This window comes from Trachurus trachurus (genome assembly GCF_905171665.1).
Source record: "Trachurus trachurus genome assembly, chromosome: 24".
In the NCBI taxonomy this organism is placed as follows: Eukaryota; Metazoa; Chordata; class Actinopteri; order Carangiformes; family Carangidae; genus Trachurus; species Trachurus trachurus.
The window spans coordinates 6,033,227-6,060,866 of NC_139910.1; the positions used below are offsets into that span (position 1 = coordinate 6,033,227).

A 27,640-nucleotide genomic window follows, 5' to 3' on the forward strand; every position below is an offset into this window, starting at 1 on the left:
TCCAGGGACTCTGTTTATTACTCACTATAATGAAGTTTTATATATTTTTATTAACGTAAAATTTTCTGTTTTCAGGCCAGTGTCCAATGGAGGAGTCACAGTTAATTATGAACATTTGTAGTTTCATTATAGTGAATTAAAAACATTGTTTTAAATGTTTATATGGTTCATTTAAAAGCTAAATGTTTGGACTCAGTGTGTGAATTATCGCTGTAGAAACCTACTAAAGTTAAGTCAGATAAAGTTTGTTAACGAGATGAAAACAGAGAAAAACGTCTCTCATCTTCTTGTTCAAGTATGAGTCGTCATGGTCGTCGTCCCTTTCGTTGAGCGTCGCCTGAGAAGATTCGACTGCGACGAACTGATTGATCTTAAAAAAAAAAAAAAAAAACGGCTTCAAGCTAAAAAACAGAAGAAACGGAAAGACGGTAGAATTCACTACCATATATTTTACAGCTGCTGCTCTTCTCACGTGTGGCGGAGGACGAGTGAGGTCACGTCTTTGTGCAAAAATGACATCGTCACTGATTGGACCCACCCGGAGCAGATCAATCGATCAATGGATCGATCGGTTTGTAGCTGCTGTTAAAAAAAAAAAAAAGGACAAAAAAAAACAACATAATAGAATAATTTTTTTTTTTTTTTTTTTTTAACTGAGCGTCGCTCTAGTTCAGTCGTCCAACATCTGGCTCCTCCAGTTCAAACTTCACAGCTGCAGCTTCAGCAACGACATCATCATCATCATCATCATCATCAATACTCAGTATCATCAGTATCTTCTCAGTAGGTAGCTTCGGAGCACAACTTGTCTTTTTCCAGATGTTTGTGTGAATGAGTGAGAGAGGAAACACTTTGGCCCCTGTAAACTCTGCTGTAAACATGAATGAATGAATGAATGAATGAATGAATGAATGAATGAATGAATGAATGAATGAATGAATGAATGAATGAATGAATGAGTGAGTGAGTGAGTGAGTGAGTGAGTGAGCAGCACCGCCTCTCGGCTCCTCACCGCTCCGACGCTGAACTCTCTGGACAGGAAGCAGCAGTTCGTTACGGCGTCGTCAGGAGGAGCTCGTTCACAGATAAGTACTTCTTCTTCTTCTTGTTTCTCTCTCTCTCTCTCTCTCTCTCTTTCTTTCTTCACGAGCCTCCTCCTCGTTCTCTCGTTCTCTCGTCCTTCTCGTCCTCTCTTCAATAGTCCATCCCTTCGTCGCTCTCACACCAGTCTGACGGAGCGTCGGTGCCGAAGTAACGATCTCCAAAGTTTCCTGCAGCAGGTGGAAGGAGACGGATGAGACAGGTGGAGGACTAGGGTTTATTGTGTGATGAAAACTTTTTTTTCCTTCTTTTTCTTTACTAACTTTGAGGAATTATACTATGTAGGTTTGGGTTATTATAGGATGTGGTGTCTACCATGATTTCAGGTTGTTGTTATTGCTGTTTATCTAAGATCACTGTATTTGGTGTCTTTTCTTCTTGGCGTTCAGTCCCTGCTACATGAGTAACTTTCGTGAACGTGAACAACAACAACGGGAGGAGGAGGAGGAACTCACCGATTCCTGGGATGATGTGGAACTGGTCGTTGACCTCCTTGTCCACCGCCGTGGTGATGATGCGGACTTTGGGGAAGGCGTACGCCACCGAGTGAACGCCCATCTCCGCCATGAGCAGCGACAGCAGGAAGATCTTGTCCTCGGCCACGTCGTGGTCCTTCAGACGGAAAGAGGAAAAACAACTTCATCTTTTTACCTCATAAAGAACCAAACCATCTAATGAGACTCAAAACGTTTCAACACATTTAAAATAATCAACACGAGGCGTCGTACCAGCAGCACTCTGACGGCCATGAGCGCCGCGGCGCCGGTGGACACGGTGCTGTCCATCAGGATGACGTAGTCCTCACTGATGTCTTTGGGCAGACGGAGGTAGTGAAGCTGCAGGACGGAGACAAGACGGAGGATAAAAAAAATCATCAATGTGCAGATAACAAAATGGAAAGTGTTTTTGTTGAATGAGGAAGAGTTCATGACCTCCCCCTTACTTTTGTTTTCACTTGAGCTCTATTTAAATGGGTTTTAACGGGATAGTTCAACATTTTCGCAAATTGGCCCATTGCCATAATCCCTATAGTCATATAGCAGTAGGTTCGTTATCTTAAATTGTCGGTGCAAGCTATTTTTAGAACGGCGGAGCAGAGCCGCGAGCTGCTCAGAGCTACGCTACGGAGGCTAATGGGATTTCTTGGTTTACCTCATCAAACTCATCAAATACACAATCCAACAACTCCAAAACGCTCTGGTGGACAAGTTGTGACCTGCACATTCACCACGCTATGAGATAATAACACAACGTTATGAGATGGAGTGCTGTTTTTTTTTTTTTTGCTATTCTTGTCATAAAAACTAATAAAAATTAAGTTCCAAAACGAAAAATGAACTGAAGCTTGATATTTTTGCTGCTAAACCAAATTTAATCTGTGGGAAAAATTCTGATGTAAAGTTCAGGCTCGGCTGCAGCTTTGTGACATTTGTTATTAAAACTTTAAAAGTCACTGGTTTCTGCTGCGGTCACACTGAGCTGGTTTCACACTGAGCTGGTTTCACAGCAGCAGCAGCAGAGACTCTCTAGACTCTCAGACCTCTGGTTCTCCGGTGTCGTGGTTGGTCTGGATCAGGATCTTCCCCAGTCTGATGTCTTTGCACACGGCCATCAGCGCCTGCTCCATCGTCTCCCCGGCTCGGAGGATCGACACACCGGTGATCTACACACACACACACACAGGAAGGAGAAAGACAGAGGCTCAAACACAAAATACAGAACAAAACAATTAAAAACAGAAGAGGAATGAGAAGAAACCAAAATAAATTTCAAAATAAAAGAGAACTGGCCTCCAGACTTCAGAGTTGTTCTGAAAATATGAATATTATTATAATCAGTAAAATATTCAAGTTTGGGAGGATGTGTTGACGGTTGAAGAAAAACTCACTCGTTGCCCGCTCAGCCTCTTCCCTTCGTAGACGCCGCCCTGAGGCGTCTCCACGGAAACCGGCTGCAGAGACAAAGAGAAACATCATGAGAACGGCATCTTTATTTACTTCACCTGTGGACAGGACGTGTGGCCCTCTACAGGCCGCACCCCGCCACAATAAAAGCCTCTGGTGTTGTTGTTTCTCTCACACAGACACAAAAACTCACCTTGAGCGGGAGGAAGGAGAGCGCGTGTTCGATCAGCAGCCTCATTAATCTCTTAGAGTAGAAGATAAACTCGTCTCGGTTGGTCTCCTTGTTCCTACACACACACACACACACACACACACACACACACACACACACACACACACACACACACACACACACACACACACACACACACACACACACACACACACACACACACACACACACACGGTTAACTCCAGTCCTTCGTACGGTGGCCCTCAGGGGTCAAACCACTAACAAACATAAATACAGAAAACATCTTCATCAATTTCATCCACCGACCAGCGTTTCCTACTTTCGGTTTTGCGAACGCTGCCTGGCGAGTCATGAGAATAACGCCGCCGAATCGCCGTTTATGGTTGGAACTACGACGGTATTTGATCGTCTTCGAACCTCCGACTTCCATTCTTGAATGAAAACATTCTTGGCAAATGGCTTTCGTCCGTCTTGCGTCGGTCCAAGAATTTCACCGTGCTCATGGGAAATGTAGTGTGAAAACACTTTGCTTTCCAAAACTCCTCGTTGTCCCTTTAATTTGAAATGGATTTTTTGCTTTTGTTTCTATATTTAAATATTCATATTTAAACTTAACCTGAAAACATCTATTTTCTTCTAAATAATGTGACAAACTATGTAAAATCTGTCAAGAAACATTGTGTTGCATTGGAGAAGTGAATTACATTTATTCCACATTTGAGTCCAAATTTATTTTCCTGTATATCGTCACAGTTTTACACCACCACTTCACACTGTGTTGCATCAGGTCGTTGACCCCTAGTGTGTGGTACTGACCTGATGATGGTGTGCATGCCGCGGACCTGTGGCGTGCTCTCCAACACGCTGAGGGTTTTGGGTAACGGCTGACCCTGATGAGCCGAGGCCAGAGCCGACCTGTGTGACACACACACACACACACACACACACACACACACACACACACACACACACACACACACACACACACACACACACACACACACACACACACACACACACACACACACACACACACACACACACACACACACACACACACACACACACACAAATCAACACATTGTAACTCTCCTCATCCATCACAGTCCTGGTTTAGTTCATTAATCGAGACGCTCGTTTGATCTAAGTCGGGTTTTGTTTTGCTGCCTTTTATCTTCAGACCAGATGCATCATGGTCCGAGGTGAGACGATGTTAGACAAGCAGCTGCAAACATGTGGATGAGTGGAGGTGAGAACATCTGGAGAGAAGCAGCCAGAGGTGCAGAGACTCAATCACTTCCTTTATACACACATACAGATATACTTTTTTTAAAGGGATACTTCACCCAAAATCGATAATTCACCAATCATCTACTCACCGTCATGCCAAGGAAGGGTTTGGAGAACTTTCAGAGTCATCAAAACGCTTTAGGAGTTCCAGTGCGGCGGATTCACTTTTGAATCGTCCAAAACACACACTATGAAACATCCAGATACCTCCATACTGCTCGTCTGTACTGACCCAAGTGTCCTGAAGCTGCCACATGGAAAAGTTGTTCGTAAAAAATTTATTTGATCTCTGTTTTTATCTTTGTTGTAGCAGTAGCTCCTAGTGGCTCTGTTGATGTTTGTGTGCATGCGTGAGATTTGCTGTGAGATGTTCGTTCATCGTTGTAAACCATTGGATGTTTGATGTAAACACGGAAGAACATCTCACAGCAAATCTCGTGCAGCCACTGGGAGCTGCTGCTACAACAAGGCTAAAAACAGAGATCAAAATTATTTTTTTCTGAACAACTTTTTCATGTGGCGGCTTCAGGACACTTGGGTCAGTACAGACGAGCAGTATGGAGGTATCTGGACGTTTCATAGTGTGTGTTTTGGACAATTTAAAAAAGTGAACTCTATCCGCCGCCATTATATGAAAGTCCGTTGCCAGCCGGACCCCCCCTGGAACTCCTAAAGCGTTTTGATGACTCTGAAAGTTCTCCAAACCCTTCCTTGGCATGATGGTGAGTAGATGATTGGTGAATTATAGATTTTGGGTGAAGTATCCCAATCAATGCAAAGCCGAGCTGAGCTGTCAGTGTGGCTGCTGGAGGAGGAAATGCAGGGTCACACACACTCACACACACAAATGCATCCAGTGTTAAAATACTGAATATAAACACTCGACATGTGTTGTCTGCTTCATGCTGCATGTGACAACAGCTACAGAAACAGAAACTCTCTCTGGTGATAAAAGGCAGCAAAAACATCAAACGAGCACGTCGGCCTCTTAATCAGTTCAAGGAAAACTACAAATATCTAGAGGGAGGATGCACACGGGACGGAGGCTCACATGTCCCAGCGGAGCTTCCTCTGAGGAGTCGGAAAAATGAAGAAGAAGAGGAGGAAGAAGAAGAAGGAGAAGTGATGGAAAGTGAAGAGGAGGAAGAAGAGAAATAGAAATGACAGACACAAAACAAGAGGAGAGAAAGAGCAGGATTAGAGCGATGACACAGCTCCACCACATCACTGAGGAGAAGCTCAGGAGTCGGATTGTTATCGATCAATTATTGTTGATTATCTCTCTCACTGAACCTTCAGTTTCCTGTTTGGCTGCGTTGTAGTGAGACAGTGTGAACGAGGCCGGTGGAAACTCAGAGTTTAAAACAACCGGAGATTTCTGGGGTTTATAATAATAATAATTATGATCTGATCGGAACGAGCCTAAGTTATTTATTCTAATAATTTTTTACATTTTTAACCAGAAGAAACTTGAACATGTTTTAGTTTTAAAGGGATAGTTCAACATTTTGGCAAATTGGCCCATTGCCATAATCCCTATAGTCATAGCAGTAGGTTTGTTACCTTTATTTGTCGGTGCAAGCTATTTTTAGAACAGCGGAGCAGAGCCATGAGCTGCTCAGAGCTACGCTACGGAGGCTAATGGGACAATTAAAGGTAACGAACCTACTGCTATGACTATAGCAATTATGGCAATGGGCCAATTTGCCAAAATGTTGAACTATCCTTTTAACAGAAGTTTAAACACCTGCAGACTACAGACGGTGTCTAATTTTTTTGCACAAGACAGAAAAACTGTTTATTTTTTATTCATTCAGAGTTAGTGAATCGAGATCAGAAGAAAATCTGGCTTCTAACATTTGTTTCCTGCAGAATCTGTATGAATATTAATTTCTCTCTTGTATCATGAACAGACATCGATCTGAACATCGGTGCATTAGCACATTAACTTCTTTAGTGTCGTTTCCACATGAAACGATCTGAAGCTGTGAACTCCTCCTGTCTCTCATCAGGCCTCGTCTCTGAGAGGAGATGAAGATGATGATGAAGGTTATTTATGGAGGTAAACAAAGTTAAATAAACTTCACTGGTTTTTCTGGTTTGTTAGTTAAAAAGGTGAAATCACACAAAAACAAGACCAGTGTTAATCTGTTTTTTGTTTTTAAACGAGGCGTGGTGGAAGAAAAGAGAGCAGAGGAAGACAGAGAAGAGGAAGGAGAAGACGGAGAAAAAGAAAAAGGAGAAGACGGAGAAACAAAGGACAGTGAAGAGGAAGAGGAAGAGGAAGAAGACAGGGAGGAAGAAATGTCATAATAAAAAGCCGTGTCAGTCGTACCTCACATTGATCTCACGCTGATGGTTACACAGCATTCAGCCAGGCAGGAGAGAGAGTGGAGGAGGGAGGGGGAGTCGTGCACACACAAGGACACACACACATTAACACACAAACACACACACAAACACACACACACACGTATGAGTGCATGTGTGTGTGTGTGCAAACAGTGAGAAACAAAAAGAAAAAACATGAGATCAGCCATTCATGAGAAAAAAGTAAAAACCTCCAAAACAACAAAAAACATTTCAAGCAAAATAAATGTTTGTTAAAATAAAATTTAAACTCAATATAAATATCATTATTAACATTTTTATACATGAATTCAGCAGCATTTTTTCTATATTTAAATGTATAATTTCTCCAAACTCTTTGTCTCTCAGTGTTTTTTCTCAGTGACGTCCGTCCACCAGCAGAGGGAGGAGGAGGTTTGGATCAAGTGACAGAATAAATATGTTTTTACTTTAATCTTGGACTTTTAAACCTGTTTTATATAGCCTATTTATATATTTGCCTGAACCTGCTCTCTGCATTAGTTTAATGTTTATAAATCCCTTTTTTATTTATAAATCACTCTTCTTACATTAATACTGATTAATCTGTGATTTATAAACACAGGTATAAATGTATAATGTGTTTAATTATTGTGTAAATGATGGATTCAACATTTATGAATAAAGTGTTATATCAATGACAAACCAGTTATTTAGTGGTAGATCATTTATAAAGCGTCAGTAAATGATTAATAAACTATTTAGATGAAGATTTATGCTGCAGTGTGATTTAAACATGAACTAATCATCAGATAATAGATGTTTTATCATATATAAGCTAATTAATTCAGTTCAGTAGTTAAATATTTATAACTGTTTATTAATTGCATAATAATTAGGAAAACTGTTTTATAAATGATAAATTAAGTTTTATTTAATAGTTTAACTAAGGTTTATTAGATCAAACATAACATTATATACTGGACTTTACAGCCGAAAATTTAACTATTTCATGTCTAATAAAGTGATTTTCACTCATTAAAAGCACCACAGAGCTCGTTCACACTCGTCCACAGCTTCATTTTAACAAACCAGGACTTCTTTTTCATTTTTTTTTTTATCTCAGCTCAGGAGCAGGCGAGTTAAACTTTAGAGAGTTTGGCACCAGAACTTTGGTGTTAAAACTTAATTTGAAGCCAAACACAGATAATTCAGATTTTGATCATTATAAAGACGATTGTATAATAATCTGTGATTAACACTTTCTCCTCTCTGAGTCTGAACAAACACTTAATAATCCAAACAACAGGAAATAAATGTTTGGTTTTTACCTTCTCCAGCTGACTGTGAACGTGCTGAACGATCAGATCCAGAGCCACAAAGTTTTCTCCACCTGAACATCGACACGTTTCACACACAAACAACAAGAATTCACTGATTTAATCGGATTATTTTCTTCTCTTCTTTTTCTTTTCTCTAACGTAACAAAGACAGTTTGACCTCTGACCTCTGGGCACCACGATGTCGGCCACCTGCACCGTGGGCTCGATGTACTGCTCGAACGCCGGTTTGACAAACTTGTTGTACTGTTTGATGATGCCGCTGATGTTGCGGCCGCGCTGGGAAATGTCCCTCTTCAGCCGCCGTATCAGACGGATGTCGGAGTCGGTGTCGACGAAAACCTTCATGTCCAGAAGCTGGAAGAGGAAGAAGAAGAAGAGGAAGAGGAGGAAGAAGAAGGGAGGGGGGGTTCTTTAATTAGTCTGATTGTTTTGGTTTGTTTTGTGTAGGAACTTTATTTTTAATTTCCTAAAGGGAGGGATTTCCTTTGTGTCACAACATATCTCAAATAACAGTGAATACAAACACACAATATTAAAGGTCCATAGGGTCTAAAGGTAGATGTTTGTATTAAAGGTCCAGTGTGTAATAATTGACAAGGTTTATTGGCAAAATCTGAATAAACTACCTATGAATATATTTGTATAATCGCTATAAAATAAAATGTGTTTGGTTGCCTTATAATTCTTCTTTTATATAAACATATAGCAAGGGTCTTGCTTTAGAGACTGTTGCCATCTTGAGCCGCCATGTTTGTACGGCAGCCTGAACGGTAAATCCAGCCAGAGAACATGTTTCATTCGCATAAATAAACAAATAACGAAGAAGAAGGTGTAAGGAAAGAAGGAGGAGGAAACAGCAGTGTTCAGTTAGAAAAAAGATGTGATGTATTTAATTTCAGTGTGTTTTATTTGAATGAGAATATTAAAAACTGCAGTACTGTACCGCCACATACTGGCTGGTTTTAGCTTAGCAGTTAGTGTTTGTTAACGTTGAATGAAACTTTATCCAGCACATTTTGCCATCTTACATCTTGTTTTAAGAGTTGCATCGTCGGTTCGTATTAATATTATGTGCTTTTTATTGCCATGTGCTGATGTTTAAGTGGCAAATTGCATACTACTGTATGTCTGTCAGCCATGCTAGTTTTAGGTTGATATGGCGCACAGATATGATGTAGAATTGTTTATTTCATGGTTTATGCATCGAAAGAAATGTCATATTTATAATTTTAAGACTATTTTCATTATTTTCCTTTTAGTGTGAGCGCTGCAAACTAGAATCTGAACACTGGATGTCACAGTTTCCCCCCCATTTTACGCACTGGACCTTTAAAGCTGCACAGTCATTTACATTTGATCAGTTTTCTATGTAAGAAAAGAAATAGCAGTTTTTTGAGGATAATATCTTAATAAACTGTTCAGTCCGATGAAAACGTTTGGACATGAGGACGTTGATAAGAAACTGAAAGAGAAGAATGTGTGTCTTCAGTTCGTCTGTGTTGAAAGAGGATGAAGAGGAGGATGAAGAGGAGGATGAAGAGGAGGAGTCGTTGTGTTATTATCTCCGTTATCGGCTCCGTCACCTCTGTCACTGTCGAAGAGGAATCGTCCTCTTTCTGTCTGAGCTCCATTAAACTGAACCTGAACTCAGCAGAAACCAGGAAAAATCAATGAGGCGACTTCACGACGACAAAAAGAGGAAGAAGCTTCACAAAGACCCAGAGATGACGGAGGAGGAGGAGGAGGAGGAGGAGAAGGAAGGAGGGATCAGAGTGTGTGTGTGTGTTAACAGGTATAACTCAGTTGCACAACAAGCCAGTTGATCCAGTCTGTTGTAAATCTGACAAAACGACTAAAAGGAGACGTGTGTGTGTTTGTGTGTGTGTTTCCAAAGGTTAGAGAGCGAGAGGCAGCGGCCGTAGATCAGCGTCTAACCTGCTCCAACAGGAAGTCTGATCATTTAGCTTCTTCTTCTTATACTGCGACTGTAAACCGTCTGTGAGACAGATTTCATTGTGTAAAATTATGTTTCACATGTTACAAAGATACAAAATAGATTTTAGCTCATGAAGTGTTTAAAAAGGTTAATAAATAGACATACTGTATAAATTCATGACAATAAATAAGAGAATTAAAAAGGGTTTATGTTATGGATAGCTTGTAATGCTAAATAATTTCAGATCTGTTTTTAAAAACCTTCATGTGAGGATGTTTTATTTTGAAAGTATATTATACAGTCACATGACCCAGTTTTGAGGGATTGTGGGTCAGAAGCAGGAAGTCATGGTGCAGGTCAGAGCCATCTACAAGACGCGCACACGGTAATTGTGCTTTTGTTTTTTTTTAACTGTGTTTCATTTCCTTTCATTTCATATGGACTCTTACGCTTTTATTTATAGTTTTAACGGAGGCTCTCTGTCTCCACCTGACGTCTCACAGCTGAAAACCAACCTTGCAACATCAGTGTAAGTTACTCGGTCGTCGCCCCGGTGTCCCAGCTCTCGTCTCTGCACACCGCGACACAAACGCGCTACGTAACCCGTAATCTTTTGTTCATGACGGTTAAGACTACACAAACACACACGCTGTAACATTGTATATGTCATGTAACGTTATCCACCGCTCCATTTATTGATTTTTCGCCAGCTTCGTTGTAAACAAATGCACATGGCTGAGAGGCGAGAAAGAGTGAGAAAACCCCGACCGCGACTAAAAGCAACTGTGTGACAATTGAGTACAGTATACTCGAATATTCACAATATAGTCATTTTCTATATCCCACAGGGGACTAGCCACGATACATCGCGTATATCCGATATATTGCCCAGCCCTAATCTTTTGTTCATGACAGTTAAGACTACACAAACACACGTGCCGTAGCATTGTATATGTCATGTAACGTTATCCGGTCGCTCCATTTATTTTGATTTGATTTTTCACCGGCTTCGTTGTAAACAAATGCACATGGACGAGAGGAGCGTAACCAAAACAGCGGAAAAGCGACTGGACTTGCACAGTTCCCTACTGTCTTTCTATGTAAATATCTCATGTTACAACATGAAAACCTGCAGCTTATATTCAAGTGCGGCCGGTATATATACAAAATGTATTTTCTTTTCAAATTTATGTGGTGCGGCTTATATTCAGGTGCGCTCAATAGTCCAGAAATTACAGTAGTTGTGCGCACATCCAGTGTCTATTTTAGGCCAGGTGCCGGATAGCCATAGGATCATTGAAAAAGAAAAAAGAGAATATCCGCACGCTGGATTAAGGCTCCCATTCATTGGATAATTGCAACGTTTCAACCCGAAGTGGTTTTCCTAGGCAACCTGCAATTATCCAATAAATAGGAGCCTTAATCCAGCGTGCGGATATTCTCTTTTTTCTTTTCATTTTCACCTAAACAATATACATATATAACACAGAGTCATTTAACAGCAGCTCTGTGGTTTCTCCGGCCACGCCCCCTCATTAACATATCTGATGCAGCTTTCTTCTTCTTCTTCCTCTTCTTTTAATTGACTCGACCGGTTCCAGAAATGGACACGGAGTGTAATTAATCACCGCGGCAACAACGGCCTGTTATTAGCTAAATCAAAGGGTGATCAACGACACGGCCGAGTCTCAGGGGAGGACGGACGCCTTATCGCCACGGTCCAGCTCACACTCAAACACACACACACACCGTTAGAGAAGCCTCAGCAGATTTTTCCTCCGACCATCGACAGCATCACAATAAAGAGCAGAATTGACTCAATTTACATTTTACTGCATATTCTGAATTTACACACTTCAATTATATATATTTAATCCTAAATATGGATTATAGATAATCAATATCATCTTATTTTAAAGGGAAGTTAAAGTTAGACATTGACGCATTGATGTTTGATATTAAACTAAAAACAGATTAAAGATAATTTCACCGTGTCTACACAGGTCAATCAGCAGTAATATGATTTAATTTCTCTCCTTGTTGTTAATCAGCCGCTTGTTTGTCTCCGAGCCGACGGAGCCGTTAATCAGCTCCGACAAATCTGATCCCAGACGGATTTCATTTATTCATTTAGTTATTAATCTATTTATTTATTTGTATTTATCAAGTCGTCATTTTGGGTTTGAAATCGTGGTTTGATGTGAAACATCTGATGGTCAAAGAGACTGTAAAATCTCAGACGGTTTAAAAACAAGACGCTGAGAGCGAAAGAGGAAGAGGAAAGAGGAAGAGGAGGATGAGAAAGAGGAGGAAGAGGAGGAGGTGAAGGAGGAGGAGGAGGAAGAGGAGGAGAAAGAGGAAGAGAAAGAGGAAGAAGAGGAGGAGAAAGAGGAAGAGAAAGAGGAGGAAAAGAAGAGGAGGATTAGGAAGAGGAAGGGAAAGAGGAGGAAGAGGAGGAGGAGGAAGAGGAGGAGGAAGAAGAGGAGAAGGAAGAGAAAGAAGAGGAAGAGGAGGAAGAGAAATTTGGAGAGGAGGAGAAGGAAGAGGAAGAGGAGGGGAAAGAGGAGGAAAAAGAGGAGGAGGGGGAAGAGGAAGAGAAAGAGGAAGAAGAGGAGAAAGAGGAGGAAGAAGAGGAAGAAGACGAGGATGATGATGAAGATCAGTGTTGTTACCTTGAGCAGCTCCTTGTTGGCGAACGCCAGGATTCCCTCGAAGATGACGACGTTGGCGCCGTAAACCGTTTTCTGTCGACGACAAAACAAAACAAAACAAAAACAACTGAGTCACTGAAAATCATCATCATCATCATCATCATCATCAGGATGTGTTTATACCGTCACCATGACGACGACGACAAACTACATGTGCTCACAGGTTGTCATGAAGAATCTGTTTTCACCTCATTAATATGCAAATTTATGCAGCGACACAACTTGACTCTGATCAGCTTCATCTGCACCTGTGAGCAGCTACGAGTGACGAACCTTCGGCCACGTTGCCGTGTTGTGTCACAGAGGTCGCCGTGGCAACAAACGTGAGAGATTAATCACATGTGTAATGTGTGAAGCTGAGTAAGTGAATCCTAAAGAAACAGATGATTGTTTATTGATTTGTTCATTTTCCTGCTCTTTGCTTTGAGTTGAATTAGCGAGAGAGAGAGAAAGAGGAAGTGAGCTCCAGTTTTACCAGAGAAGTAGAAACAAGAAAACGGCGCCCGATTAACAACACGTACAAACGTAACTAGGGATAGTATCATTTTTTTTAAAGTGGGGTTGTATGATCTACAAATAGCCCCTAAGTACTTTAATTGCAGTAGAAGACTCTCTGCACTCCTCCCGTTAGCAACGCCAGCCCATAATAGCCCTGCCCAGAGATTTACAACATAGACCAGAGCGGCTTTTTTATGCAAATGAGAATGACTGATGCATCCTGGGTAATTTAGGGGCAGCGCCCGGCATCCCTCCATTGAAAAGTTCAGCCTAACTGGCTTGACAAACTAACTAACAAAAAGTTGGCTATTAACAGGCTATTTACAGACAACACTTAGCCAAAACCTACCCGGTGATTCGACCAAATACGTGTAGATGTCTGGGTAAGAAATTTCTGGCCACTTTGTGGGGTCATTGATCACTGTGGGAGGCTAAATGAGCATACCGGTAGATTAATTAATTGTAATTTTTCAAGATAGCGTGAACGGTGGGTTTCAAAGAGGGTGTCAAAATAATTATGAGACATAGTGCTACAAAAGAAACAAAAAATTAAACATTCAAATCGATTGTTAGTTAGTCTACGCTCCATCAAAACACAAAAAGCCACTGAGTGCAATGTAAAAATGCCGGGTGCTGCCCCTAAATTACCCAGGATGCATCAGTCATTCTCATTTGCATAAAAAAGCTGCTCTGGTCTATACAGGGATGCAAACGGGTCAGGACCAAAAAAGAGAGGAATTGTCTGGCGGGCGGGCGGGGGGGGGCTCACCATTAACAATATCACAGAAAAGTCAATTTCCAGTAGTTCAACCCCAACCAAGTATTGAGTGCATATAGATGGACAGTTTTCAGAAGGCCAACATTTCTAGATTAAAAATGCTTTAAAAAAATAAAAACCATTGCAATATTTCAATTTTGGAGATACTGATTTTTAGGTCTTCACTGAATGTTAGTCATAATTATTACTATTAAAATAAACTGAAGAAATAAAGACATGGGATTTAACATCCCATTCAGTGTGTAATGGACATATAGGCCTATATAATGTGTTAGTTTCACTTTAATTGAACACATTCTACATCGCGGAGGCGACGTCTCTCCTTCACCGTAGAAACGGGGCAGAGCTCCGTGGAGACACCTGCCTGACACAGCAACGGACATGCACGGGGGGGAAAACGGCGGCGCCGTCGCACCGAATGCACGCGGATACGCGCCGCTTTGGGTAACGAGCGCGCACGTCGCGTCTACATTGGAGGTCGGCTGTTACCAGTATAATCAGAGACAACCATGAATGAGTTGTCGCACACACTGAGGTGAGCAGCAGAGCGGCCGCACCGTGACCACGGTCCGCTCCAGCTGCCTGGTGTCTCCATTACGCACCACGCGTCTTTTCAGTCACTTGTCCAAGTTCTCCTTTACTGTTTTTTTTTCGAGACAACACTCATTCTCTCTCTCTCTTTTACCGGCGGTGTCAGCTGATGTGCACATCTGCAGCAACCCAAACAAATGCACATGTTACTGTTGACTGGCTCTATTCCAGCCACATGATTGGTTCGGCGCGGTGGAAATCTCATTATCATTGGTTATTTGTATTGTCTGCCAAAACATGGATGAATGAAACCTATCGGCCAAGTCTCATATTTCTATCGAGGAAAAGTTATTTCACAATTTATAGACACAACACCGACAAGCATTGAGAGCCGCATGTTGCAGTGACGTTATATAGGCTATAAAAAAATAATCCGCAAATAATAAACCGACGAAAAGGTGCAACTTGCCACTTAACTTCTTGTCGATGTATTATTTGCGGGGGCTTTCGGGGGATCTGGTGACGGTGGAGGATCTGGGACTGATTGACTGTGGACCACCACCAGTCTGATCAGGTACATCACAGCACAGCAGCTGCAGCACTGCCCCGCTGCCACATGACGCATATCAGCGCAATCTGTTTATATTAAACCGACATCAGGAGAATAATGAGAATTATGATTTAAAAAATATATATTTGTTTCGAATTTTGGCCCCTGGATCATGATTTTTTTGGGCGCATTCTTGGTAAAAAAAAAAATCCTAGGCTATAGCGTCCTGCTGATCACCGCGCTGAGGCACCGGCCGGTCTGAGCTGCGTTCATGTGCCGACTTTAAAACTCTCCAGTCAGTGACCTGGTGGCGGCTGTTTTGGTCGTCAGCATTTTATCCACGCAGCGACCGTCCACGGCTTAGTGGTGTTTTATTCTAGGGGTCGGTGGTGGCGGTGAGACAGCAGCGGCTCCACGGTGAGAGGGGGGGGGGGGGGGGGGGGGGGGGGGGGGGGGGGGGGGGCAGCTTCTGCTCACCTGACTCTGTGCAGCTTCTTCATTAAATCCAAACAAACAGTCCGACACAGCGACGCACTGCTCCTCTTTGACTCTAAAGTCTCTGTAGCTCATCAGCCCGGAACTCGCCGTCATGGATCAGAAGCGACGGCGGCGTTTGGCCTCAGTGTCTCGGACTTCCAGAGCAGCTACAGCGCAGCGTTGTGACCTCAACCATGGTTGGTGAGAGCAGAAATGTTGTTGTAGGCCTGTGCATATTCTCATTTGTCCAGGTCATAGTATTTCAAAGGAGGTTAAATCGAAAGCAACTGGACTTATACTGAGTCTCCACACCAGTTAGTTGGACCAGTCCCAGCCTGGTCAGATGCTACATGAACTGATGAAGCCTCTTGGATGAAGGTGAAACGTCTTCCTAGACAAATAACTAAGTCCAGTTGAACCTCCTTTGAAAAAAAAAAAAAAGTTGTTGGCGGGCTCGTGAATTTTTTTTGAAACGAGTGAAAACGAGCGATAAATCGCATTTCTCGCGTATCTCGCGTTTGGTTGCGCGTAAAAGCTCGCGCGAAAAAAAAGCGTTCCTCGTGTTTGTGTGGGAAGCCCCTGTGGGTCTTCCCACCAAACACGATGAAATAGACGAAGACGCGAGGGTCCCGTCGCCATAAAAGAATCGCGTGTATTGCGTCGCAAAAAAAAAAAGTCGCGTATACCGCGTCTCGCGCCTAATCGCGTCTTTGCGTCACGGCCTTTTACACCGCGGACGTAACGAATAAACGGTGACGGTGTGAACGAACAACATAGAACAGGACCAGACGTGCGTTGTTTCCTCTTTTCACCTACAGCTCCACTCTCTCTTACTTACACTAACTACTGTTATTGTTGAGGCCAGAGAATTGTGGGATTTGTAGTTTTGGACCAATCGCAGGTTGTGCTCTTTCTTTTTTGTGATTTTCCCGGTTCACACATGTCTTTTTTTTTTTAGGGGCAAATGCGAGTGAAATGCTCGCCCATGGTGGGCATAAGAAAATTTAAGACCTGTCTAAAATTATTTAAGACTTGAACACAATAATTCAACAAATTTAAGACATTTTAAGGCCTAAAAGTGTGTAATGGACATAGCCTATATAATGTGTTAGTTTCACTTTAATTGAACACATTCTACATCGCGGAGGCGACGTCTCTCCTTCACCTCTGAAACGGGGCAAAGCTCCGTGGAAGACACCTGCCTGACACAGTAATGTACGTACCGACTGCACGCGGATACGCGCCGCTTTGGGTAACGAGCGCGCACGTCGCGCGTCAACATTGGAGGTCGGCAGTTACCAGTGTAATCAGAGACAACCATGAATGAGTTCGCCTCAGTTTCACGTGATTGTCACTGTCAGCCTGTTAGAAAAACATTTTACTGACCCCAGCTGAGACGCTGAGACCCCCCCCCCCCTCAAAACAAAAACTCTTCGGATCTGAATGATTCACACAAGTCACCTAATTGGTCATGAAAAAAGCGAGTTTCGCTTTTCGGCGCGCTGTTTGCATCCTTGAACATACAGTGTTGTGAATGGACCCAAAGAAACGGCCTATTTTCGCGGCCTAAAAGAGGTTTTACCTGAAAAAAAAAAACACAGTTCCATTGTTCGCTATAATATAATTTTTTCCAGCCCCTCAAAGTGCAGGAAAACCACAGTTTTTATTTGGACCTAACCAACTCACGTATCCCTCCGCCCAGGGTTAGCGCCCACTGATCAGCAGTTGGTTAGTCCAAATAAAAACTGTGGTTTTCCTGCACTTTGAGGGGCTGGAAAAAATTATATTATAGCGAACAATGGAACTGAACTGTGTGTTTTTTTTTCCAGGTAAAACCTCTTTTAGGCCACGAAAATAGGCCGTTTCTTTGGGTCCATTCACAACACTGTACGTTGTAAATCTCTGGGCAGGGCTATTATGGGCTGGCGTTGCTAACGGGAGGAGTGCAGAGAGTCTTCTACTGCAATTAAAGTACTTAGGGGCTATTTGTAGATCATACAACCCCACTTTAAAAAAAATGATACTATCCCTTTAAGCGTGATATGTAAACACAGCAGCGCTATGATGAAGTTGACAGCAGGAAGTTAAGCGGACTGTAACTCGGTGAAGCGTAAGTACGTAACGTCACTCTAGTCTACATTGTGCGAGTGGTGGAGCGGCCGCGGCCCCTCGGTCCCTCGGGGGCCGCAGCTTTAATCACACTGAGCTCTGGACAAAGAGACGATGTCGTCGTCGTCTTTCAGCCGTGAAATTAAAGAGCAGAGAAACAGAAGCTGCTGGATTGATTCTTCTTAAAGATGCTGCTGTTCGCTCTCTCTGTTCTTTCTCTTTCTCTCTAAATCTTTATTAATTAGCAACATTAGCGTCTAACTCCTCCCCCGGGTGTTTCACTGACGTCCAACTGTTTCAATCCTGGAGCCAGAAAAACACTGACTCAGATGATTATCAGCTCTTCCCTTTATTTATTTATTTATTTATTTATCTATACAGTCCTCTGTTTCAGTTCAGGTGCATGAAGTGTATTTTTCTGTAATTTGTTTCTCAGGCTCAGATGAGGAGATCAGTTTATCTCAGGTGTCTGTGAAGCCGACGGCCTCATGATCAATGAAAAGAGGCGACTTGTTAATTATTTTACTTCCAAGGATCATGAAACCTCTCCTGCTCCTTTCCTCTCTTCCTCCTCCTCTCATCTCCGCCTTCTCTCCTGCTTCTCTCCTCTTTCTCTCCTTCTCCTCTCTTCCTCCTCTCCCTCTCCTGTCCTTTCATCTCCTCCTCCTCTCCATCTCCTGTCCTCCTCTCCTTTCCCTCTTCTCTTCCTCCTCTTCCTCTCCTCCTCCTTTCCATCTCCTCTCCTCCTTCTCTCCTGTTCCTTTCCTCCTCCTCTCCCTCTCTTCCTCTCCTCCTCCTCTTCCTCTCCCCCTCTCCTCTCTTCCCCCTCTCCTCCTCCTTTCCCTCTCCTCCCCTCTTCCTCCTCTCCTCCCTCTCCCCCTCTTCCTCTCCTCTCTTCCTCCTCTCCCTCTCCTCCTCTCTTCCTCCTCCTCACCTCCCCTCTTCCTCCTCCTCCCCCTCTCCTCTCCTCTCCTCCTCTCTCTCTCCTCCCCTCTCCTCTTCTCCTCCTCCCTCCCTTCACTCACCCACCTGTCACTCTAACAGTCCAATAAACATGATGATTTCTGGTGTATAATCAATGATAAATCGGTCAATAATCAATAATCAATACCCTCCCTGACTCACCCACTCCTTGCGGCGGCTGTGCGACGTGAAGTCGTACACCGGCACCTTGATGCTCTTCCCCTTCTTCAGCTTCCTGAGGACGGTGACCAGCAGCTCGAAGTCGAAGGCGTCCGGGTGGTCGAAGTTGTACTCGTTCTTCGCCGCCAGTTCCTGCTCCTCTTTGTTCAACACCTGGAGACACGAGACGACGAGGTCGCCATGACGGGACTGATGTTACCATGGTTACACACACTTTTACCCCCTTTATCGGGCAAGAAACCAAAACAAGAATGAGGGTTTTTTGGATGTTGTAATAAATGTTCCTTTAACTTTATCAGTGTGTTGTTTTATTCTTGTTTTTTTTTTATATATACACGTTTTTGAAAACTATACAGGAAGAACAGTATATATGGTAATAATAGAATATATATAATATATCAACAGAAACTTTTATTTCTAAGTACAGTGGAAACAGCTTATAGTGATCACATGGGTCCAGAGTCAATGTGAGCACTGTAAGCGGTTTATTTTTATTATTATTTCACTTCGTTTTTAATGCAGAGCATCATCTAAATGCCATTTGTAGAGTTTTTTTAATGAGAACAATGTAACAAAACGGAGCTTCAGCGTTTACTGAATTTTATTTCATGTTTCAAACATGGTTCAGTCGTTTCAAATGCAAAAATTCCAGAGGCATGTTAAATACTATACAATACAGCACAGTAATGTCTATCCAGATTACTGTGGTTAAAATTATAAATAGGCAGTTGCCTTTAACGTTGCTGTGCAGTTTAGTAAAACACAGTCGGCCTACTGTGTGTCCTAGTGCAGATCAGTAACCCAGCTGCAGCTTGGCCGTGACTTATTTCTTAGTTTTTACTGAACATAAACTGCACACACGTTAGCGAGCAGCAGAAGCAGACGTCCAGCAAGGAATCATGGGAGTAAGAAATAAAATAAATACACATACAGTAGTTTTAAAATTGTTTTTGCAGATGTTTTCATTCATAAAATGAACAAAAATGAAAACTATAAGCGGATTTCTTGATTACTATAAACAAAATATTTAAACAGCATTTGTATATATATGAAACTGTCCCAAGTTTTAGACTCATGTTCCCAGACACTTTTGACCGTTGAGCAACGTCTCTGTCATTCATGTCGATAAAGTTGTTTCAGAAACGCTTCTATTTGTTTACACTGCACTATGATAAAATAAGACAGTTTATCTTTAAGTGTATCATGTTGTAAAGCAGCGTGTCTAAAGATGCAAGAAATTATAAAATTAAAAATAAAGTTAAAATAAAATTAGAGGGAGAGAGAGGTTTTACAGATTAAAAACATTTTTTTTTTAACTAAAATGTAGCTCCAGCTCCTCCTGCAGACTCAGTTTCATCTTCTCTCTTCATCTTTTACTGACGTCGATTAAAGAGAAAAACTCCATAAAGATTCATTTCACCTTTAAAAAAAAAAAAAAAAACCCGCAGCAGCTCGACTGTTTCATTAAATTTAAGTGCAGAGTGTTAAATTCTCTCCCAGTCACCTTGAACGCATCACGACCACAGAGCGGAGCCGCCTGAACGCACCGCACTCGGCTGTAAATTAATTAATTAATACACAACGAGGACGACGATGGAGCCACGGAGACGATAATCGACTGAAGCCGTTATTGATGTGAACGATGGAGTTTAAACTGTGATCGGTCAGACACACACACACACACACACACACACACACACACACACACTATAACTGCATTAACAGCTCTTTAAAACGTAATCGAGTCGAGCACCTTGTAGAACGAGTCCATGGAGAGCAGGACGACCCAGGGGACGTCCAGAGCCTCGATGATCTTATTGGCCACCGTGGTTTTACCAGACGCACTCCCTCCACACAGACCTGCAACACAACAACACAACAACACAACAACACACACACAGACACACACAGACACACACAACATAGTTACAGGTCAAGGCTAAAGATTCACATGAAGGAGACACAGATTAACCCTTAGAGGTTTGAGCCTTTCTGGTTGTTTCTGAATACTTTTGATTTGACCTTGTTGTACAGAAAATATCTTTGCTGCAGCACAACTTAAAGGGATAGTTCAACATTTTATCAAATTTAGGGATTACCATAATCTCTATAGTCATAGCAGTAGGTTTGTTACCTTTAATTGTCGGTGCAAGCTATTTTTAGAACGGCGGAGCAGAGCCGTGAGCTGCTCAGAGCTACGCTACGGAGGCTCATGGGATTTCTTGGTTTCCCTCATCAAACTCATCAAATACACGTTACCAGACAGAGTTGTTTTAGAGGGAAATACAGAGACTGCTTGATGAAAAACTGCCCCCGACGGAAATGTACATCAGAGGTTTTGCATGAATTTCCCTCTAAAACAACTCTGTCTGGTAACGTTGTGTTATTATCTCATAGCGTGGTGAATGTGCAGGTCACAACTTGTCCACCAGAGCGTTGTGGAGTTGTTGGATTGTGTATTTGATGAGTTTGATGAGGGAAACTAAGAAATCCCATGAGCCTCCGTAGCATAGCTCTGAGCAGCTCACGGCTCTGCTCCGCCGTTCTAAAAATAGCTTGCACCGACAATTAAAGGTAACGAACCTACTGCTATGACTATAGGGATTATGGCAATGGGCCGTGTGCAGCCATGTTTAGAGCTGAGAGGGGAAAAAAAACTACACACACACAGGTTAAAGACCACAACAGCAGCAGCATCCTTCAGGACAACGATCCTGGGAACTGGGCCAGAGAGGAAGCAATCACTGCCAACAGCTGTGTGTGTGTGTGTGTGTGTGTGTGTGTGTGTGTGTGTGTGTGTGTGTGTGTGTGTGTGTGTGTGTGTGTGTGTGTGTGTGTCTGTGTGTGTGTGTGTGTGTGTGTGGGGACAGAAACAGCCTACGGAGCTTCTTCTGTGGTAATAACTGCTCTCAGTGATGTGTTGGGATTTTTTACACAGATAAGAGTCGTCAAGGTCAAAACTGCTGACTGGTTGGTATCTCTGTTTTTTACTTCACCTCTACGATCTGACAGTAATATCATTTTTTCACTTTAACCTACTTTATTAACATATTGGGCCCAAAAATACACAAAAATCATTGTTATTATCTTTGTGAAATGACAAAAAAAGACAAATATATCAAGAAAATAAAAAATCTGACACCGTAGATGTAATAATGTAATGTAAAAGTTTTCACCTCATGATGTAATAACGCCACATTTTGTGATAAAATTTTTAAACGCAAAAAATTTTGCCACATTTTGTAATAAGTTGTTACATTTTGCATTAGTAAGTTATTTCAAATTGCGAGTTTTGCACTTTTTATTATATAGAAAATGTAATAATTTGGTTCATTACATTATTACAAAATGCGGTGCTACACCTGCCCATCTCATCCCACTTTATAAAACACTATAAATATTTTATAATATCAAATTAACACTTTGATATCTCCAATTTCACACAGTCCATCAACGTCAAACAAAAACTGGGAGAGAGTTTCAAATCTGCTCTTTCCAGTTAAGTTAAACAGCAGCGCTCTAGTTTTTTTGTTACAGCTTTTTGAAGATGTCATGTTATCTGATCACACTCTAGGTCAAAACTGCTGACTGTATACAACACAACAACACTGGCTTCACTTGTAAATCCACATATTGAATAGAAAAAAGCCTTTTTTTATTGGCTCCTCAGCATCGATGACAAATCTCGAGTGCGACGCCTGAAACTGAAGCAGCCGATAAAAAAAATCTTTTTCTATTAGTAATAAAACCAGAGTGTGTTGTTGGTTGGTTGTGTTTCCTCATCGACACCAGTTACAGCCGAGTGTTGAAGCCGCGACCAGCCACCGTGGATCATTGACAATAACTGATCGACCAATAAAGATAATGTCCCCACCACACACACACGTCCTCCTGCTGCTCAGGAAACTCTGACGGGTTTAACACACACAGGAACACACACACACACACACTGAGGCTGTGTCACGGTTCACGTTGCTCGTCCTGAGGCAGATTTATTTCTGCTCTGATCAGCAGGATGAAGATCGACCGCGCTGTAACGGATGAAGTCGAGTTTAAAACTAAAACAGATCAGTTATAAGGAGAAAAAAAAACAGATTTTCTCATATCCATCATCCCATCTGGAGAAAATCCTGCAGAGCTGCTGTTTCTCCGGCTAACTCTCTTTTTTTAAAGGGATAGTTCAACATTTTGGCAAATTGCAGTAGGTCCGTTACCTTTAATTGTCGGTGCAAGCTATTTGTAGAACGGCGGAGCAGAGCCGTGAGCTGCTCAGAGCTACACTACGGAGGCTCATTATGGGATTTCTTGGTTTCCCTCATCAAACTCATCAAATACACAATCCAACAACTCCACAACGCTCTGGTGGACAAGTTGTGACCTGCACATTCACCACGCTATGAGATAATAACAGAACGTTACCAGACAGAGTTGTTTCAGAGGTAAATACAGAGACTGTTGATGAAAAACTGCCCCTGAAGGCAACGCACATCAGCGGTTTTTGCACGAATTTACCTCTAAAACAACTCTGTGTGGTAACGTTGTGTTATTATCTCATAGCGTGGTGAATGTGCAGGTCACAACTTGTCCACCAGAGTGTTTTGGAGTTGTTGGATTGTGTATTTGATGAGTTTGATGAGGGAAACCAAGAAATCCCATGAGCCTCCGTAGCGTAGCTCTGAGCAGCTCACGGCTCTGCTCCACCGTTCTAAAAATAGCTTGCACCGACAATTAAAGGTAACGAACCTACTGCTATGACTATAGGGATTATGGCAATGGGCCAATTTGCCAAAATGTTGAACTATCCCTTTAATCTAACTGGTTATAAACTCCTCCTCTCACCTATGACGAACGCCTCCTTGAACGTCGTCCCGGTGACGTTGTACCACGGCGGCCGGCCGGCGATGTAGATCGTCCTCTTGTTGGTCCTCAGCAGCGGCGGCTCCGTCTTCGACTGGCTCGTCGTCCGTTTCCGCGGCGACAGAGACGGGGTCAGAGGGCAGACGCGGGAGACGCGGTTGGCGAGGCTGTCGAGGGAGTCGTCTCCGCTCCCACTGCACGTAAACACAACACAGAGACACAGATGTTACGTTATTTTAGTCTAGTTTTTATTTCAATAGTATTATTTTTTCTCTCTTTTTCCTGAACTTTGTTTTATTCTTCTTTTTTTTTTGCTTTTAATTATATGTTTAATGTTTCCGATTTTTACTATTTTGGGTTTCATTTTAATTTAGTTTTTTTCCCGTTTCCGATTCTTACTGTTAAATATTTTGTTTTCATGTAAAGCTCATTGATTTAACCCTTGGTTTATTATAACGTGTGTTTATGTCGTTGCCATCAGAGATGCCTTGTTTGCTCAGAGTCGACCCCGGCTGCTGCTGCTCCATCAGGCAGTTCATCGTGTCAAACATCTGGAGTTTCCTCAGAGTTAAATCAAACAGAACTGATGTTTATATTTATAACTCTGAGACTTTAAAGCCTCTTTTTTTGTTTTTAACTGTGAGGAAGCTGCAGACGTTCTTCTGTCCTGCAGAGAGAGACGAGAGAGAGACTATAACTCCAGTGTCTCTCTGTCTCTCCACAACGAGGCGTTTACTGTCGGTGTGGGTGAGGGGGAGGGAGGGGGACTCACCGACCCTCCCCAGGAAATCACACCGCTGCCCTGGACACAGAGAGTGGGGGGGGGGCGGGGTCTCCGTTCACATGAGTAAGGCTGTCATCACTTGGCTGAGGCGTTCAGGGACCCTGGGGCTTTTTATTATATTTAGTCCCTTTAAAACACGAACTTTGTCTTAAAACATAAAAATTCTTCATAACCCAAATTCTGCAGAGTGATTATTATGAAGAGAAATTATTCAAATTGTAAAAACGCTGCATATGAAGGTCAAATCACCTGTAGGTTGGTTTCACAATTTGTTAATTTTGTCACTAAAATGTAACAAAAATTAAGAATTACAGTCTCAAAGTGATGTTTTCAGAAACATGTCGAAGAGACGATGCAAATCTTCACACCTCTAGTAAATGGAAACAAAAAGTACAGATTTGATTGATTAAAATAGGTGCTTACGGTAACTTTTTTGCTGATTGTCTGATCAATTACTGATCATTTAAATAGATTCAGAAACAGTTTCTACCCCACAGCAATAATAACTACACTCAACACCATAACATTATTCATTCCAGCTTTTTTTATGCTCCTTTACGGTCTTTTTTAAAATGTATTTATCACGTGGTTGCACCGTCTGGTTTGGCATTTTAAATTTTGTTGTACATGTGACAATAAAGGATATTTTATTCTATTCAATTCACCTAATTGTGTCAAAGTGACCTTGAGCAAAACAACTGAGCTCTACACCTGTGTCGAGGAACGAATGTTGTTTCATCTGGACCTGATTTGTGTCATTTATTTTTCCGGACACTTGTTTCAACAACTTTTAAACTTTAACTTAATCATCTCTGCAAAGATACAGACGCTCAGTGTAAACACAACCGTCCTGTTTATTGCTTTAATCACGACGACACAAACCATCCAGACGTCTCAGGCGATCTGGTCTGGTCTGGTCGGGGTCGGGGTCGGGGTCGGGGTCAGGGTCGGCAGCAGGTGAGTCAAACACAACACAGATAAGCAGATGTTGAGTTTTCACGCTGCTGCTTCAAATATCTGGGTCAAACCCCGAGAAAAAAAAAAAAACCTGACGCCTGCTGCTATAAATCTCTGTTTGTTTACTGCAGGAGTTCAGATCTGTGGAAGATACGATTATCTCTGGTACAAACATGTGCTCTCAGTAATGCAGAGATGAAGATAAAGAAATGCCTTTGAGCACAGAAAAAGACACTGAGCAGCTTTTCTTCACACGCATGAGCTCAGGATTCATTCCTCTGGGACCTATAGTCCAGTAAATAATCACCTGACTCATCTTTCACCCTGCAGCTGGATGCACTGTGCTCCCACTGTCCCCATGATACTGTAATACACAAACTGAATGAATATAATGCTCTTTTAAACACACACACAGTTTGGTGTGTCAGACACCTGATCCCCTGCACATCAGTAGTGTTACGTGTTATTAGCCCCCGTGTTACTACAGAACAACAGAAACTGAGCTGGGATGTTCATTCAGTTTTCTATCAAATAAAGTCACATAAATCATCGGTTATCGCTGCTCCTCCTCATCAGAGCCATGATTTAATACTTCAAACTGAAGCTGGATGTCGATTATTGTGATTTATAAAGGCTGACTAAATCAGACTAAGTTGAAATGATATGAAATTATCTTTTATCAAGTGTAAACTTTCAAAAAACAAAATAAATTCATTGTGAAACGGTTAAAGGAACAGTTCAACATTTAGTCATTCTCCTCTTACCATAATCCCTATAGTCGTAGCAGTAGGTTCATCACCTTTAATTATCGGTGCATGTTGTTTTGAGATCGGCGGGGCAGAGACGTGAGCTGCTCAGTGAACACAATGGAGGTGAATGGTACTGTACAGGTCCCCTGTCCCTCATCAAACTCATCAAATACACAATCCAACTCCAACTCCAAAACGCTCTGGTGGACAAGTTGTGACCTGCACATTCACCACGCTATGAGATTATCGTGTAACATTATGAGACAGAGTTGTTTTAGAGGAAAATGCAGCTGGAACTACATTCCAGAGGCGGAGAGATTTCAAAAGCACAAGTAGTCCCAAGGATTTGCTTCATGTGTTGTAATGTTACATAATTATACATGATTATCTCATAGCGTGGTGAATGTGCAGGTCACAACTTGTCCACCAGAGCGTTGTGGAGTTGTTGGATTGTGTATTTGATGAGTTTGGTGAGGGACAGGATGACCTGTATCGTTCACCTCCATTGTGTTCACTGAGCAGCTCACGTCTCTGCCCCGCTGATCTCAAAACAACATGCACCGATAATTAAAGGTGATGAACCTACTGCTACGACTATGGGGATTATGGTGAGAGGAGAATTTGACAAAATGTTGAACCATCCCTTTAAAATAAAAACATGAATATTAATAGAATGGCTTAGTATTAAATGCACAATAACACGGTATGTTTACACATGGCACAGGGCCCAAGTTATTATACAATACAGTAGGGGTCTCTGCTCGTGTGCTCCTGTTATTAAATCCACTGACAGGTGTTTAACGTAGCACGAGTGGAAACAGAGCAGGTAAATTAGCTCGTGTTTACGTCACTAAAGCTAAATGTGAGCTATCAAACAAAAACTTTTTGATGATATATTTTTATAATTTATCCATTAACTCGGCTGTCGTTTCGTTCCTGTCTGTATTTCTCCTCCTGTGTTTAGTCTTTTGTTCCCCCGCCGCAGCCACGATGACACAATGCGTGGTGGTGACAGCCCGTTAGCTCCAGCTAGCACCGTTAGCTCCAGTTAGCATCGATAGCTCCGTCCGTATATATCTATGAGCTCCAGTTAGCACCGTTAGCTCGTAGCAGCTAAAACCCCTGCGCACGTTCCCCAACCGTTAAGTTAGTGCACGAGACGCCTCTACCTGGACGTTATTTACCTGTCGGATCTCAACATGGACCTGTCCTCCTCCTCGTCCTCCGCCGCCATCTCCACCTCTTTCAGCCGTTCATGATCCAGTTTATTGTCGCTGCTGCCTGTTGTTGTTTCCATGTCGACTGGACTGGACTCGGCGTCGACGGCGCGGCGCGGAAACCAAACACTGGTTACGTCATGACGTCGGGATACGTAGACTGATGGTGTGTTTTAGGTAATCG

General features: G+C 42.3%; 1 protein-coding gene across 2 annotated transcripts; it reads right to left on the reverse strand.

Annotated features, from left to right (window-relative positions):
• Positions 1 to 214: 214 nt before the first annotated feature.
• LOC311007187 (uridine-cytidine kinase-like 1) lies at positions 215 to 27,549 on the reverse strand. Of its 2 annotated transcripts, none has more exons than XM_084000283.1 (15): positions 27,424 to 27,549; positions 23,732 to 23,943; positions 20,646 to 20,752; positions 18,875 to 19,045; positions 12,768 to 12,839; positions 8,324 to 8,513; positions 8,148 to 8,209; positions 5,540 to 5,559; positions 4,015 to 4,113; positions 3,199 to 3,292; positions 2,990 to 3,052; positions 2,642 to 2,764; positions 1,830 to 1,937; positions 1,557 to 1,713; positions 215 to 1,271 (listed from the first exon to the last, which is right to left on the reverse strand). In XM_084000283.1, the coding sequence occupies exons 1-15, from the start codon at positions 27,534 to 27,536 to the stop codon at positions 1,195 to 1,197; spliced, it is 1,668 nt and encodes a 555-aa protein (XP_083856409.1). In that variant the 5' UTR covers positions 27,537 to 27,549; the 3' UTR covers positions 215 to 1,194. The 2 variants fall into 2 exon arrangements, with proteins under 2 accessions (XP_083856409.1, XP_083856410.1); XM_084000284.1 differs by lacking the exon at positions 5,540 to 5,559 and adding an exon at positions 6,824 to 6,840.
• Positions 27,550 to 27,640: the final 91 nt, after the last annotated feature.